At 43.1% G+C, this 14804-nt stretch overlaps 1 protein-coding gene across 4 annotated transcripts in view; it reads left to right on the forward strand.

Moving 5' to 3' along the window:
• LOC147031430 (lutropin-choriogonadotropic hormone receptor-like) overlaps window positions 1-14804 on the forward strand; it is a 141278-nt gene that overhangs the window by 126031 nt on the left and 443 nt on the right. For all 4 annotated transcript variants that reach the window (XM_085862987.1, XM_085862976.1, XM_085862970.1 and 1 more), the window contains 3 exons: window positions 3246-3366; window positions 6814-7350; window positions 14384-14804. The exon at window positions 14384-14804 is cut by the window's right edge. In XM_085862987.1, coding sequence (XP_085719113.1) covers window positions 3246-3366; window positions 6814-7350; window positions 14384-14804 — 1079 coding nt within the window. The remainder of the gene's footprint in view (window positions 1-3245; window positions 3367-6813; window positions 7351-14383) is intronic.

Here is a 14804-nt window from a genome sequence, read left to right on the forward strand (position 1 = left end):
ACTGCCTGTGCACTGTATAAGCTACAGCAGGTGGCTTCCACTGAATATCGAGTTGCTCAACAGGAGGGAAACTTATTTCCATTTGAGGAGTGGTGTCAACTCAGAACTGAGCAGAGTCCACAGTTCTGTTTCTGGCAACTTGATCAAAGAGTGGAGTTGGATGTGCTGACTTGGGGCAGGGCCATCCATGAAGGTGATGTCCTCCTGTGCATGGAAGCCTTGACACGTCTGCAATGGCTCTTCCATTCGCTTGACCACTACAACTATGCTCGTGCTGTGGCTGTACACCTTTGAGTCATGGTTACACCACATGATAAAGACACATATGTTTACACAGAGTTTTTGCAATGGCAAATTTACAGTCAACAAGACACATCGTCCCTTCTCCAGGATGTCACTTGAGAGACATAAACATAACAATGCTTGTGTGAAAGGGGAAGGAGGAGCAATCAGACTCACTGAGAAGCCGGCTGCACTACTGAGGTGGATGGTCACTGGACCAGAGATGGCCCGAGTTGTTGGTGAATTCCTTAGCGAACTGGACAAGAAAGAGGCAGTTGCTGAATTGTCACCATGAAGACAAACCAGGTACATGTGTAAGATGCTGGTGTGAACCATTGTCTTTGAAGTATTCTGTGCCCTTTTTAACTGTCGTCATATTTTTTTGTCCCTTACAGCTAAACAGATGACCTTCATCAAACACGTCAAGTCCTTGATTTCACCGATGAAGAATATGGGCAATCCATTCTCTGATACCATTGGTGGCATCCTTGTGCTCGACACACGAGTAGTTGCCGATGCAACGCTTATCTCATCAATCCGGAAGATTGAGAAACTTGGTGTGGACCAGCTGTGTCAAGAGTTTTTCAAAACACGGCTGGGAGATCGAACGTCAACACTGGCAGAGACAGAGCCAAAGAACAAACTGTCCCTCTTCAGCTGGCATCCAGAGAAAGGAACATCACACACACAGGAAAAGTTGATGTACCTGAAATGTGACCGCAGTCTGTGACTGGAGGACTTTTTTCGGCATGAGAACCAATCGTTCCTTCCATCCTTATCTGACTATAGAAACATAAGATTTGGTACAAAGTCTGACCTTTCACAGTGTTTATAAGATCTGGTGCCAACCACTGAAGAAACCAACAATTCACCCCCTGATGTTGACATGATTGTCATTAATGGCACAGCTATCATTAACATGATCAAGCCAGGTGCTTCGAAAACTTTCAATGACTATACTTCCAAAATAATGAAATACATCAAGCGGCAGTTCAAAGACCCCCCATCCTTTGCATTGACGTGTGGTATTTGATGTTTATATAACCAACAGTCTCAAGGCTGCCACGTGAGCTGCCACGTGACAGGAAGGAGGCAGGGGAACAAGTAGCAAAGTTGAGGGACATAAACCGGTGCCTGGAAATTGGCAACAGTTTCCAAGGGAGAAGCAAAATACAACAGAACTTTTCTAGCTGATTATACCGAATGGTTGTACACTGAAAACTTTCCTGGCAAAGTGATACCCATGCTGAAGAGGTGCGGTGCTCAGAAGCTACCGATACAGCAGGTCTGTCTTCTTGCACGCATGATGAAGCAGACACCGGATATTATTACATGGTGCGGATGGTATCAAGCAAGGTTGCAAGAGGATCATGATTCGAACTGTTGACACAGACAACGCAGTGCTTGCTGTTTTTTATTTATTTATTTATTTATTTATTTTACCAGCAAACTGGTTTGTGATGGTGTATGGCTGGCATTTGACACGGAAATATTTCAGGTATCCTGATGATGAAAGCAACAATTCACCCTCTGATGCTGACATGATTTCCGTATACCTTCAGGTATCGCACAAAAACTGGGTGAGGATAAAAGCAATGCATTGCCTGCTTTTCATGACCTGACTGGGTGCGGCACAACATCTTGTTTCACTGGAAAAGGCAAACACACAGCTTGGTCTGCATGGAATGCTTTCAGTGATGTAACTCCTGCTCTGCGCACCATTGCTCAAACCCCAAGAGCAGACAATCTTGTCGAGATCCTTCCAAGCATCGAGAAATTTGTGGTAGTACATCGAGAAGTACAAGGTTTTTGAACATGTCCACCAGACTATATGGAATCACTTTGAATCTTATTCATTCACTGGGGAACACAGGACAGACACTGCACAAGATTAATGAGACGGATGAGAGAATGTAATCTGAGTCATGGGGTAATGATTTTTACATGATCAGACTCAGCTTTCACCACATAGACATGTGGGACATGAGCGAGGATGAAGGAGTTGAGTGGACAGAGGAGGCGAAATTTTTTTTTTTTTGTGTGTGTCGCAGGTTGTAACCACAGTGCAGTCACTCTTGTTTAAAAATCAAACTTGCTCTTACTTCCATCTCTTATTCTTTCGACTGAATGATCAAGTAAGATATGTATCTTAAAGTATTATTATTTATTTTGAAGGTCAAATCAAGTAAGTGTGCAAAATTCAAGTTTTTACAAATCACAAGGAAGAGGAATGTTTACCAGGGATGTTTTTCTCACAACATCTTGAAACCACCATGAAACAAAGGACTTCTTTAACGGCCTCTACTGATCCCACCTTCTTGTGATGAGGTTTGCCACAAGTCTTTCGCAAACCAGCTGGCCAGACTTGATATTTAACTGGAATTGATTTGGGCAGGAATTGGTATAACTTGGCTTAGGTACTACCGAGAACTCGCCTGCTCTTCTTAAGAAAACACCATGGGATGTTTGACGTCCACCAACGAATGCGAGTCGACAGGACGCCCAGTTTAACGTCCATCCGAGGGAGGGCACACTTTGTCAATGATGTAACGCCCTGCCTGTGACACCGTTCGAACAGATTAAACTCGGTTCAGAAATATAGTCCAGACTAAAGAACTCAGTGTTACGTATGCTAAAAAGAATACTAACTAATTCGTAACGGAGGCAGCACTATTGATTTGAGCCTATGAACATGTGTGAAGTAGTGGCTGCCTCCAATATCTGGTGAAGGTGAATGTCTTTTTCAAAAGTTTCCGTACATGAAAAATAGATCATCACCTTGCTACAAGATGATTGATTTACACATCCAAGGCTTTGTCGATGTGAATCTCATCTGTAATTCTGGGGTCATTGTAATTGCATTTGGAATGGGAGTTTATGTTTGAAAACTTTCAGAACTTGATTTTAATAATTGTCATTTTTAATGAGACTACTTTTTGATGCCTTAGCCTTGTGTGTTTTAGAGAGTATGATGGTCTCTGCAACGTCTCTGATGTCACGAGTAAGAATGTTGATCAAGTCACTAAGGGCAACCTAACTGAAAGTGAAAGAGACTTTCAGGATGTGCTCTACACTGCATTCAAGGTATGTGTTAATGAACAAGTTGTCAGTGTTTTTTGGATACTTGTTCGTACGGAACATAAATATTTTGAAATTTTTCCTTGAAGAATTATTGATTTTTTTTTTTTCAATTGTTATTCAGATATCGAATCTCATTTTCTGAGGAGAGTATTGTTTTAGCTTGCATGCTCCTGCTTCAACTCATGGTCATAACCTTTATCTCCCATTTCTTTGTACAAGTAATACACGCTCCCTTTGGGAGCGAAATATGGTGTGAGTATATGCTCCCCTTCCTCTGGCAGGGGTCAGTTTCGGTTATTGAAACAGCCTATTGAAAGTTTCGGAACTCATGATTGACTGGCTGGACCCGGTGTCCAGCTCCATCTCCACGGCAATGCCATTTACCCTGACACCCACCACAATGGGTTTGCTTTTATCCGACATATTGAGTAAACCATGCTCCTTTGAAGCAGGAGGTATTGCTTCACCACCGGTCACTGGCGTGGCCAAACCGATCATGTGGTGATTCGTACCGTGTTGGGATGTCTGGCGACACATCTTGCATAGATGGCCAAGTTTCCCGCAGTTATGACAGGGGCAGTGTTTGAAACGACACAAGTGGGGTAAGTGCCTGCCCCCACAACGCCAACGCGGTTTACCTGTTGGAGAACCCGACGACCCACTGCTCTGCTTTGGCACAGACGAGCTCGCATTACGGAATGAGGTGATGTGTTGAGCAGATCTGTGAAATTGAAGATAGCTGGGCTTCACAGCTGATGATGATGATGATGATGAGCTCAGTTTGTTCACATCATTGCATGAACTCGGCTGGGAGTCTCGCTCTCTGCCGCTGATAACACGCAGCCCCTCATCCGTAGTCATTCGGGCAGTTGCGATTGACACAGTTTCAGTCAGATCGAGATCGGTAACAGCCAACAATTTCCGGAGGATCGTTTCCTTATTGATGCCAATAACGAAAACATCTCTCAACATCTCATCCAACGTGGCACCGAATTCACAATCTTCAGCCAATCTGTGAAGGTCAGCAACAAACTCAGACACCGACTGACCTTCCTTCCTCCCATGAGTGTAGAACTTGTACCGGGACACGAGTTTCCCGGGTTTCGGCTTGTAGTGTCTGGCCACAATCTCTATCAGTTCATCGAAGGTTTTGTCCTTCGGTTTATCCGGAGTAACCAGATCCTTCATCAGGGCATATGTTGTTTTGCCACACACTGTGAGCATAACGGCCCGGTGATGATCAGCAAAGTCTTCCCAGTCCTCATCCGGCTGGTACTCCACCAGAATCCCTACAGACGCCATAGTGAGCAATGCCAACTTGGCAAAGCACTAAACTCGTCGCCAATTGTGGTGTATCCGAAGGATTACGGGGTGAAAGGCCACACACCACACAAGTCGAAGCTCCACATTTATTGCCAGGGAGGCGCACACCGCATGCGTGTGGCGGTAGCTTCACAGAACATGAAACATCCCTTATAAACTGTCAACTGAATGGAAACTCAAACCCGACTGAGCTGAAGTGATCATGTGACCAGCGTTTACATCTTCACGACCACTTCCGCCTTCTTCCTCTGAATCGTTCACACAAGGCTCGAATCGAATCTGTTCCACAATTCCTCCCAAAGCGTTTCCATCACTAATTTTGTCTCCAGTAGTTTCTTCAAAATCCTACTGATCAGTTTCAACATTTTGAGAACAATCAGTGTTACTCATGATGGTGGAATCAGTTCCTGAATCTGAGCTCAACATTCATTGTCTATCAATGTACAGTAAAGCTCCTGTTCAGATAACATGGCTTCAGGGTGTGACGTCACTTGCAAAATCAAAAATTGATAGTCTAGCTACTCTCGGGCTTTTTTTTGACACTTTGTGATTTGCAAAAAAGTTCAAATTTTTTTTTTATCCTTTCAAATTAGACCGTGATTAATGATTCTCATTAGTTTTCAGAAAAATAAAACTTTGCGTTTGGGTTCCCCTTGAAGTCATTTCATATACCCGTTAACAAGTACCGGTAATCATGTAACAGAGTCTTACATTGAAGTCGGTACTGGCAGTGCTTTACAAGGCTTTTGGGGTCAATTTTTTATTTTGACCCTTTTTTCAGACTTTTGACCCTTTTCAGGTCGAGGCTTTTTTTTGGCAAGGCTACCAAAATCACGAATCACTGCTCACCTTCACGCTTTTATTCCTCTTTTTCCCCGCCTTTGGAATAAACTCCCATTCTTCCCTCCAGACCTTCAAAACAGCCGGTCACCACCATCTCTTATCGTCTTCCATCCAAATCCTCGATCTTTTCTACCCACGTTAATCCACCCAAGCCCACCTCCTTCAAATTCCCTGCTTTCCTTCCTGAAAGTTCCTGTAATGTCCATCTTGTATACCCCATGTTCCCCACCCCATCCCTCTCCCTTCCACAGATCTCCTAATGTCTCTGTTCCCCACTGTTTTGTCCTTCCCACTCCTGCCCCTCTTGTCTCATGCCCCTCTTGTTGTGCGTTGTGTGTTAGCTCTCATACGAGCCTCAACAAGGTATACAAAATATATATATATATATATACCATTATAACGGATGCCTTATATTAGATTACTCACTGCAATCGCTGAAACACAGATCAATCAGTGCTGTTTGTTGATTTGACGCAACATGTTTAGCAAAAGTTATTAATTACTAAAGCAAATGTGAACCCATCGGTGTTGTTTGTTAATTTTAAGCTTTCTGGGACACCGATTTGCCCAATTAAGGGGGTTTATTGATTAAATGGCAGTGTGGCAGAATCTGCCCTTTATTAACATGTGTCATCTGCATTTCATTTCCAAAGAGGTGGCATCTCTGTTGTACCTGAATTTAAAAAAAAATTCATTTTCTTGATTCGATAAAATTTAATTTTCACTCTTAATTCCCAGGTTTATTCCCTATTATGGAGGTTTCATTCTGGCAGGATTGTGCACAGGGAGCGCAACATACTTCATGTCTTTGAGCTCAGCCTTGGTTTGATTATCAGACTGACTATAAACTGTCCGATTGCTGCTCCATCAACAGGGTGTGGCATCAAAAAGTATGCCGTCCATCGGATGGGATGTTAACCTGGAGACGTCTGCTAGCATTAGTTGGTGAACGTTAAAGATCCATGTTGTCTTTCTACAAAGGAGAAGTGTTATCACCGGCACCCTGAACAAATTACAAATTCCTACCTCAACTAGCTCAACAAAGTCCAACCCTGAGATGGGGCTCTGGCACCCTTCCATCTGCCATAAACAAATTGTACACAGTAGGGCATGAAATATGGTTTGGATAAGTAACTTCGACATCAACAGTTGTTAGGTATGCACGTGGTATAAAATTTTGCATCGTATATCGAATTTGAATACAGGAGTTGTATAATTGTTTTGCTTTTCCCTTATATTATGATTGCATTGCTAATGTTAAAATGTGTTGAAATTTTGTGCAAGGCACGGTGCCAAGGGAAAGCTACGCACGTGCAGTGTGTACCGGTCCCCAACGCCTTCAACCCATGTGAGGACATCGTGGGATACCCGGCCCTCCGGCTCGCCATCTGGATCGTGGCAGTACTTGCAGTGGCAAGTAATTTCACTGTTCTCATGGGGCTTGTGTTTTCGGGTCATAAATTAACTGTACCTCGCTTCCTTATTTGTCACTTGGCATTCGCTGATATGTGCATGGGCATATATTTGTTGTTCATCGCAACAGTCGACTTAAAGACCCGCGGCCAATTCCATAAGTTTGCCATAGAATGGCAGAGCAACACCGGATGTGGCTTCTCTGGATTCTTGAGCATCTTTTCCACTGAACTGTCCATATTCACACTAACTGTCATAACGCTGGAGCGCAGACAGGCTATCGTTCAGGCGATGCGTCCTGATCGCAAGTTGCGCTTGAGGCACGTGGCCTATCTCATGGCCAGTTTGTGGTGCTTGGCACTGGGACTTGGCATCCTGCCCTTGCTCGGGATCAGCAGCTACAAGAAGGTGAGATGTTAGATTTAACAACTGCCTTTGCAATGCAATCTTGTAATCCTCGACATAAATAACATTTGGAAACTTTTCAGACTGAGGGTTCTGTCCATGCTAACTCTGTCTCTGATGTATTCCTTAGAGTCACCCAAATTCTAATTTCTTTGAAATAAAAAAAAATAACACACAACATGACATGATGCCTGGTGTTGGCTGACTTGTTAGGGTGGTGGGCTTGGAATCCTAGGATTCCGAGTTCAAATCCCACTCAGCTGTTGAATTAATACCAGGTGGGGTTGACTCTGCCTGTCATCCTTCTGAGGTCAGCAAAATGAGTGCCAGTATGCTGATATCCTGTGTCTGAGCGGCGACCTGTCCAGGATTGTGCCCAATAGCCAAGAGACTGCTTAGGCAGCACCAACGCTCTGCACAGAGTATGGTTCTGATGGATGGATGGATGGAACATTACACTACGACTACCAAAATGGCACATACGTGAAACGTAACAAAGATATCGTGACCAGTATCAACAAAGTAAAAAAATAATTAATAATAATTAACTGCTCTCAACAAAGTATGGTCAAAGCAATAACATCTAGTTACCAACTGAATGAAATATATAATTCCAACATAAATTCAGTTCTTTTGTACTAGTCCAAGAGCATTAGGGTTTAACCTGGACATTTTTGGTAACAAGCTGATTTTTTCAGGAAAGGTCCAGGAATGTGTGTGAAATAACATACTAAAAGTCCTCATGAATCCTCCTTGAGCGTTTTCCGCAATCCAAAATGGCGTCCAAAATGGCCGCCATTTCCTGTTTTTCTCATAACTTTGCAAGTAGGTTTACCTATAACACATTTTAAATGTCTACACATATGTTTTGAAGTATAAGGAACTCAATACAATATATATCGGAAGATTTTGAAACACACAAAAACGAATAAAACCGCTTAAGCTCTTTCAGAAATCCAAAATGGCGTCTGAAATTGCTGCCGTTTCTGGTTTTACACCAAGGTACTTCAACACGCACTTTAAATGTCTTAATATATGTTTTGCGACTCAATGAAATGAATCATATACTTATAAAACAAGATCATGCTAGAGATTCAAACCTCAAAAGTTTCAGATGAATCTTTACCTTACGCATGCACACACCTAGTTGCATCAGTCATTGTCTTCATCGTCGGATGCTGTATCTTCAATGTTGATGTCCTCTGAAGTTGGGGTAATATCATCGTCGGCATCTATAAGAGTTGGTGCTGTATTGTTGCAATTGAGACCACTGCATTTACTGCACATTGAGGTACAAAAGAGCCCAAGTTTCTTGCAGCTACATGTCATGCTTCTGCAACCATCTGGTTTACACCCACATACCACCATGTTCAGCAAAGTGTCGGGTGCAACAGCAATGTCTGTTTCTACCGGGGTAAGAGTCCCGTCCTGAAATCGCCAGCCCCATTCTGTTGGAGATAAGGAGTTACCCATCCATTCCTGGACGGTAAGATAGGCGCGATATGAATGTTGCTTTGCTGCAGCACTAGTTGGAGGTAGACTTTCTAGCTGAAAGGATGAACTCAGGGAACTGCGACCGATTGCCCGTTTGTATGCGATGTGACGGTAGTCATCAAGAGATTCAAAACTGCTGGCTCCATAAAGCTGAAGAATGAAGCCTTCCCCAGCTTTTTCCACCTCGTCATGGGTGCTTCCACTGTTTGTGAAGGTATCCAGCAAGTCGTAGTCCCGCTTCTTGTGCACCATGTTGAAAGCTTTACGCTTGCCCTGACGATAGATCGCAGAGACCGTGTCACATCCCGTCACAGCATGAAGAAACATCAAGTGATTTCTTGTGTCCCCTATGGCATGCTGAATCTCATGAATGTTGAAGACCGTGACAGGATTACTGCGGCATAGCATGTACACATCTGTGGAAGAGGTTGCCCGAGCAACTAGCATTACCAGTAAGTCTGTGTCCATACCAACGACAGCAACTGGCACATGTTCTGACTCTGCCAGTGCTAGTGCTGTGGAGACAATCAGGGTGTCGGTGTCTGCTTCTGCCTGCTTGACACATACTCCAGCCATGAGCATTTTGTCACGTAGAATTTGTATAAGTCTCGCCTTATTGTTGCCGTTGGCTAAGAAAGCTGCTTGGGTTGTGGTGGTTGGCATATCATCTTCAAATATGATGTCACTAGAGGTACACTTCTGAGCTCTTCGTTTCTGCTCAGCTACCTTTGTCGAAGTTGCGCTTCCATATCCATCAAACACCACCGTTGATTGAGCTCCATAGTGTTTTAGGATGTACAGCTTGCGTGCTTCAGCATCTCTTAAGATGTATTCTAATGAGTTCCTCATACTTCAAAACATATATGTAGACATTTAAAGTGTGTTTTGGGGAAACCTGCTTGCAAAGTTATGAGAAAAACAGAAGAGGCGGCCATTTTGGACGCCATCTTGGATTGCGGAAAACGCTCAAGGAGGATTCATGAGGACTTTTAGTATGTTATTTCACACACATTCCTGGACCTATCCTGAAAAAATCAGCTTGTTACCAAAAATGTCCAGGTTAGGGCCTATTTTGACCTAATGCTCTTGGACTATACGGTGTAGAGTGCTGGAAGACGATGAAAAAGATAGAGTAAACTTCAAGGGTTTCACCAGAGGTGCTGATGGAGAATTTTAAAGGTTTTTCTGGCCAGAAAAAAAGAAATTTCAAATGAAGAAGCAAGAAGAAGGACAGGACAAGAAGATATCATCATGTACCATGCTCTACAGTCGACACAGAGCGCCAGTTCTGCCATAGTAGACTCGGGTTACAATCCTGGATGGGTCACCACTCCGACACAGAAAGCCAGGTCAGAAATTTGGAATTTTGTTGTACCGGCGAGAGCTCACTTGCTCTTCACAAAGGACGCCGTGGGATCTTTAACATCCACCACCGACTAATCCCAGCAGATGGGGTGCCCAGTTTAACGTCCAAAAAATATCAAGAAAATGAAAAATTCGATGATTTTTCATTTTCTTTCTTTATTATTTTAATTTTTTTTTGCTTTTTTTTCCACTCACTCACAAAATTCACTTTTTTGTTTTAATTTGTTGTTTTCAGCATCTGGATCACCCCATGTAGAGCCCAGGCACAACCCCCTAGTAACAATGATCTTCTTCTTCTTCTTCTTCTTCTTCTTCTTCTTCTTCTTCTTCTTCTTCTTCTTTCGGCTGCTCCCGTTAGGGGTCGCCACAGCGGATCATCCGTGTGATCCGCATAGTGATTTGGCATAGGTTTTACGCCGGATGCCCTTCCTGACGCAACCCTGGTCGCCTCTTACGACACAGGGATATGGTACACCTATTTTTAACCGGGGCATACACCGGCCCAGTACACTGGTACTCACTTCGCCGACCTCGGAAGGATGATAGGCTGAGTCAACCCCCTGGTGTATTAATTCAGTGGCCCAACGGGGCTTGAACTCAGGACCTTTTGGATCCCAAGCCGCTACCCTAACAACTGCGCCAACACCAGGCTCCCTAGTAACAATGATATGTTACGACATTTGAAGTCCCACCTGGGTGGCCTCCAATTTGCCAATAAAGAGTAACTGACTGAAGCAACCGAGACGTCACAACTTGTGGTATGTGCATTATGGGCCATGTTCACAGGCATGTTGTAGTGAAGAAGGAGCACCCCTTTTATCAGCACCACTCGACATTTGTCTTCGATGGCCTGCCACAATTTTTTGCATGAGTCTGGGTGTAATATTCCCCGATAATTATAATTTGGTCAGGCATACAGTCAATCAGGAAGATTTTCTTGTCATTCATTTCAAGAGCACCGAGACCTTGATATGGTTGGCTGAGGTTTGTGTATGAAACTTCTTACGTGGTGGTGATCCCTTGTTCTTCCATTGCCTGGATCCAATGTCATTTCACAATCCCAGTGGTGAAGCCATGTTTCATCACCATTTACCAGAAAAGATATCGACTCAGTTGGATTTGCATTTAACATCTTGAGAAGCCTATGACATGATGCCAGCTGTTGCTGTTGATCAAGAACACTGAGATTTCAAGGAACTCATCTTGCTGACACTTTGGATATGCTCCAAGGGTTTGTGGATTATTGTGAAAATGCTACATTAAGAAATTTTGAGTTCTGCGGTAATTTTGGCAATTTTAATACAGTGCCTCCCACTGCCGAATGGTGTATCTTCAAACAAATCAGGTTTAGTTATGATTGGTGGTGAGAAGGAGCATGGTTTCACGGAGAAGCAATAGTCAACTCTGTCTACCCTGCTGATATTACAATGATGAGCAGATTGCACTAATCTGCTTCCTCTTTCATGTCTTTTGCCGATAACAACATTTCTAACAGCTTCTTTGTTTTCTGTTTTTTTCTAACCTACTTTTATATTTAAGTCAGCCGTAATTACCTCCACCACTGAAGGTGGAAGGAGGTTATGTTTTCATCCCTGTCTTTTTGTTTGTTTGGTACTTGGCAAAAATTTTTTTTGCCAAGTTTATTGGTCTCTCACGTATGTCTGTTTGTCTGTCTGTTTGTTTGTTTGTCTGGTTGTCACACGATTTTTGGCCACAGTTTTCAAGCAAATGTTTTTCAAAAAAATTTGTGTGTCCGGCCAAGGACCGGCCAAGGACGGAAACGCCAAATTTTGGTGAAGATCAGAATCCGGATCTCGAGTTGAGAATTTTTAAAGTGATTTTCACCTTTGAGAGACGGGGCCAAAAACGATATAGAGCACAATATCTCAAAATGTTATGGATGGATTCACGCAAAGCTTGGTGGACAGGTTGGGAGTGCCACTCGGAAGAATTGATTCAATTTTGGTGAAGCTCCAAATCCAGATCTGGATACAATGATTATTTAATTTTTAACTGATTCTTCACCATTGAGAGATTGGGCTAAAAATGATGTTGCATGATGTCTCAAAAAGTTGAAGATAGATTCGGATGAAACTTGGTGGACAGGTTGGGTGTGTGACAAGGACTAATTGATTCGGTTTTGGTGAATATCTGAATCCGGATCCACATTCGAGAATTTTTCAGGTGATTCTTCACCATTTAGAGATGGGGGCCAAAAACTATGTATTGCATGTTTTCTCTAAAAAGGTGTGGACGACTTGTGACAAGTGGACTTGTGGAGTGGACTCAAGACTTGTGGAGAGAGGAGGGGCGAGACTAGGGGGGAGGGAGGGGAGGAGAGAGGGGGGCGAGAGAGGGAGGCGAGGGAGAGGGGGCGTCAGAATTCTTCTTCTTCTTCGTTTGATATGATGTCACAATTGACGCTGGGGACCTGAGTATGTTTCCCAGGTGTTTCCCAAGTTATGGCCATTTATGATACGGTTGGTCCGATCTAATTGAAACAATGCCCCAATCCAGTCGTCATTTACGAGAGCGAAGGAACGAAGCTGCACCTACGGGCCCGCACTAGTATCTCAAAATTGTATTGGGCCTGTATGTTCTCATGGATCGTGGCAGAGGTATGCGCTCTACCGAGTGCCCTTCTGGTTTTTATTTTGTAATTAGAAATTTCTCCACCTGGTCATATATTAATTCTACTTCTTTGTGACAACCTCAAATAATGTAGACTTGTGCTTTTCAGGTGGTATTTCATCAATTTAATAATCATATATGCTGTTCAGTCATAAATATTAGTGTAGTTAATGTACTGGTTTCTGTTAAAGCATAGATCGTCACGAACGATAGCTCGAATTTCACCAGCGTGTCAACCGCTATACAAAGAAGTGTCTTTTCAGGCTCGGAGCGATCCCCATGGAGAATATTTTAATGATAATTGTGACGTCGTCGGTCATGTGGTATGGCAGCCATCTTGGATTAAACGCAAAAAATTAAAACATTTTATCTCTGAAACTGCTGATCATAAAAAAAAAATTGAAACTTGGCACATCTCATTCCACTCCCAATAGGAAATAATGGATTGTAAGGATGACGGCATCGGTGAAGTGGTAGACCAGCCATAAATCGAAATGCTTGTTTATCATTGAGATTCAGTGTGTATGTCCAGGCCGTAACATTTTAACCAATTGAGTTTTTGTCATCAAATCTTCAACAAACCTTTATTATGACAATATGGAGAACACTAATTAATAAAATCTACAATTTTTTTTTTTTTAAACTGACGTTTTCGTCAAGTTTAGTTTGAGTACAAAGCGGATGTGGACGGGCTTTGCATTTTGAGATGCTTTCTAGTTTGATTTTGATTTGAAGCCGGAATCGACGCTGCACAGCCAATGTAGCTTTAGGAACTGGGAATATGGAGTTTACCTTTGGATGTGGGAGAATTAATATAGAAGGTACCTGCATGAACCCGTAGGTTTTTAATGGGCAGTGGTAAATCCATTCTCCTTAACTGAAACATTAATGTCGAGAAAAGTGAGAGACGTACCCAAAATCTCCAAATCTTGAGCAGGGTGGAAGTAACTGACAGTCTTCAAGATCTTCAATAAACCCTTCAAGATCCTCTCTGCCACAAGATACGGCACCGATGCAGCTGTCCAGCAAATTCTGGGGTCGGTCAATCAAACTGGTTGAACATTTGTTTCTCAATGAAACCAACAAAAACATTTGCATATCTAGGAGCCATTTTGGTGTCCATAGCTACACTTGTGGGTGGAAGAGGGAGTTTTTGGGGGGGAAGGGGGGGGAGGTGATGTGCCCTTCCCCCGAACATAGGTACCCCCAACACGTATGCAAAATCTGGTGGAGATTAGCCCAGGAGTATGGAATTGTATGGGAATCAAAGAAAAGGCTTCACACTGACACAGTGACACACACAAACACACGCACGCACGCACGCACGCATGCATGCACGCACACACACACAACTCACTCTTTTTTGATTTATCACTTTTAGTCTTATGTAACATTAAAGCATGGACACAGTTTGCATGGACAGACTCTATGGTGGTGAAAGATAATCATTATGATCAAACATTATTCTCTTGAAAATGTTCATATAATCTTCAAAATCAATAGAGGTGGATTGTTTCGATCTTTTTGAATCTTTCCTTGTGTACAGGTGAGCATCTGCTTACCGATGGACATCGAGGATTGGTCAGCATTGTGTTACATCATCTTTCTGCTCATTGTCAACGATGTTGCCTTCCTCATTATATGCTGTTCATACATTCATATCTACGTGATTGTGCGGAACCCCAACTTCACATCAGGCCTCCAGGATACTCGCATCGCCAAGCGCATGGCTCTTCTCATCTTCACAGACTTTGTGTGCATTGTACCAATCTCAATCGTTGCACTGTTAGCAGCAACTCACAAAACTATCATCACTGTATCACAGTCAAAGATCCTCTTGGTGTTCCTGTATCCATTCAATGCCTTGGCAAATCCATTGCTCTACTCGCTGTGCTCACGTACTTTCCGCAAAGACCTCGTGCGTGTGCAAGGCCATCTGAAGTTCTGGAGATTGTGTGGTGATGGCT

Source organism: Eptatretus burgeri, chromosome 2 (genome assembly GCF_056783735.1).
Source record: "Eptatretus burgeri isolate ZD-2024b chromosome 2, Ebu_testis_v1, whole genome shotgun sequence".
NCBI classification, from domain to species: Eukaryota; Metazoa; Chordata; class Myxini; order Myxiniformes; family Myxinidae; genus Eptatretus; species Eptatretus burgeri.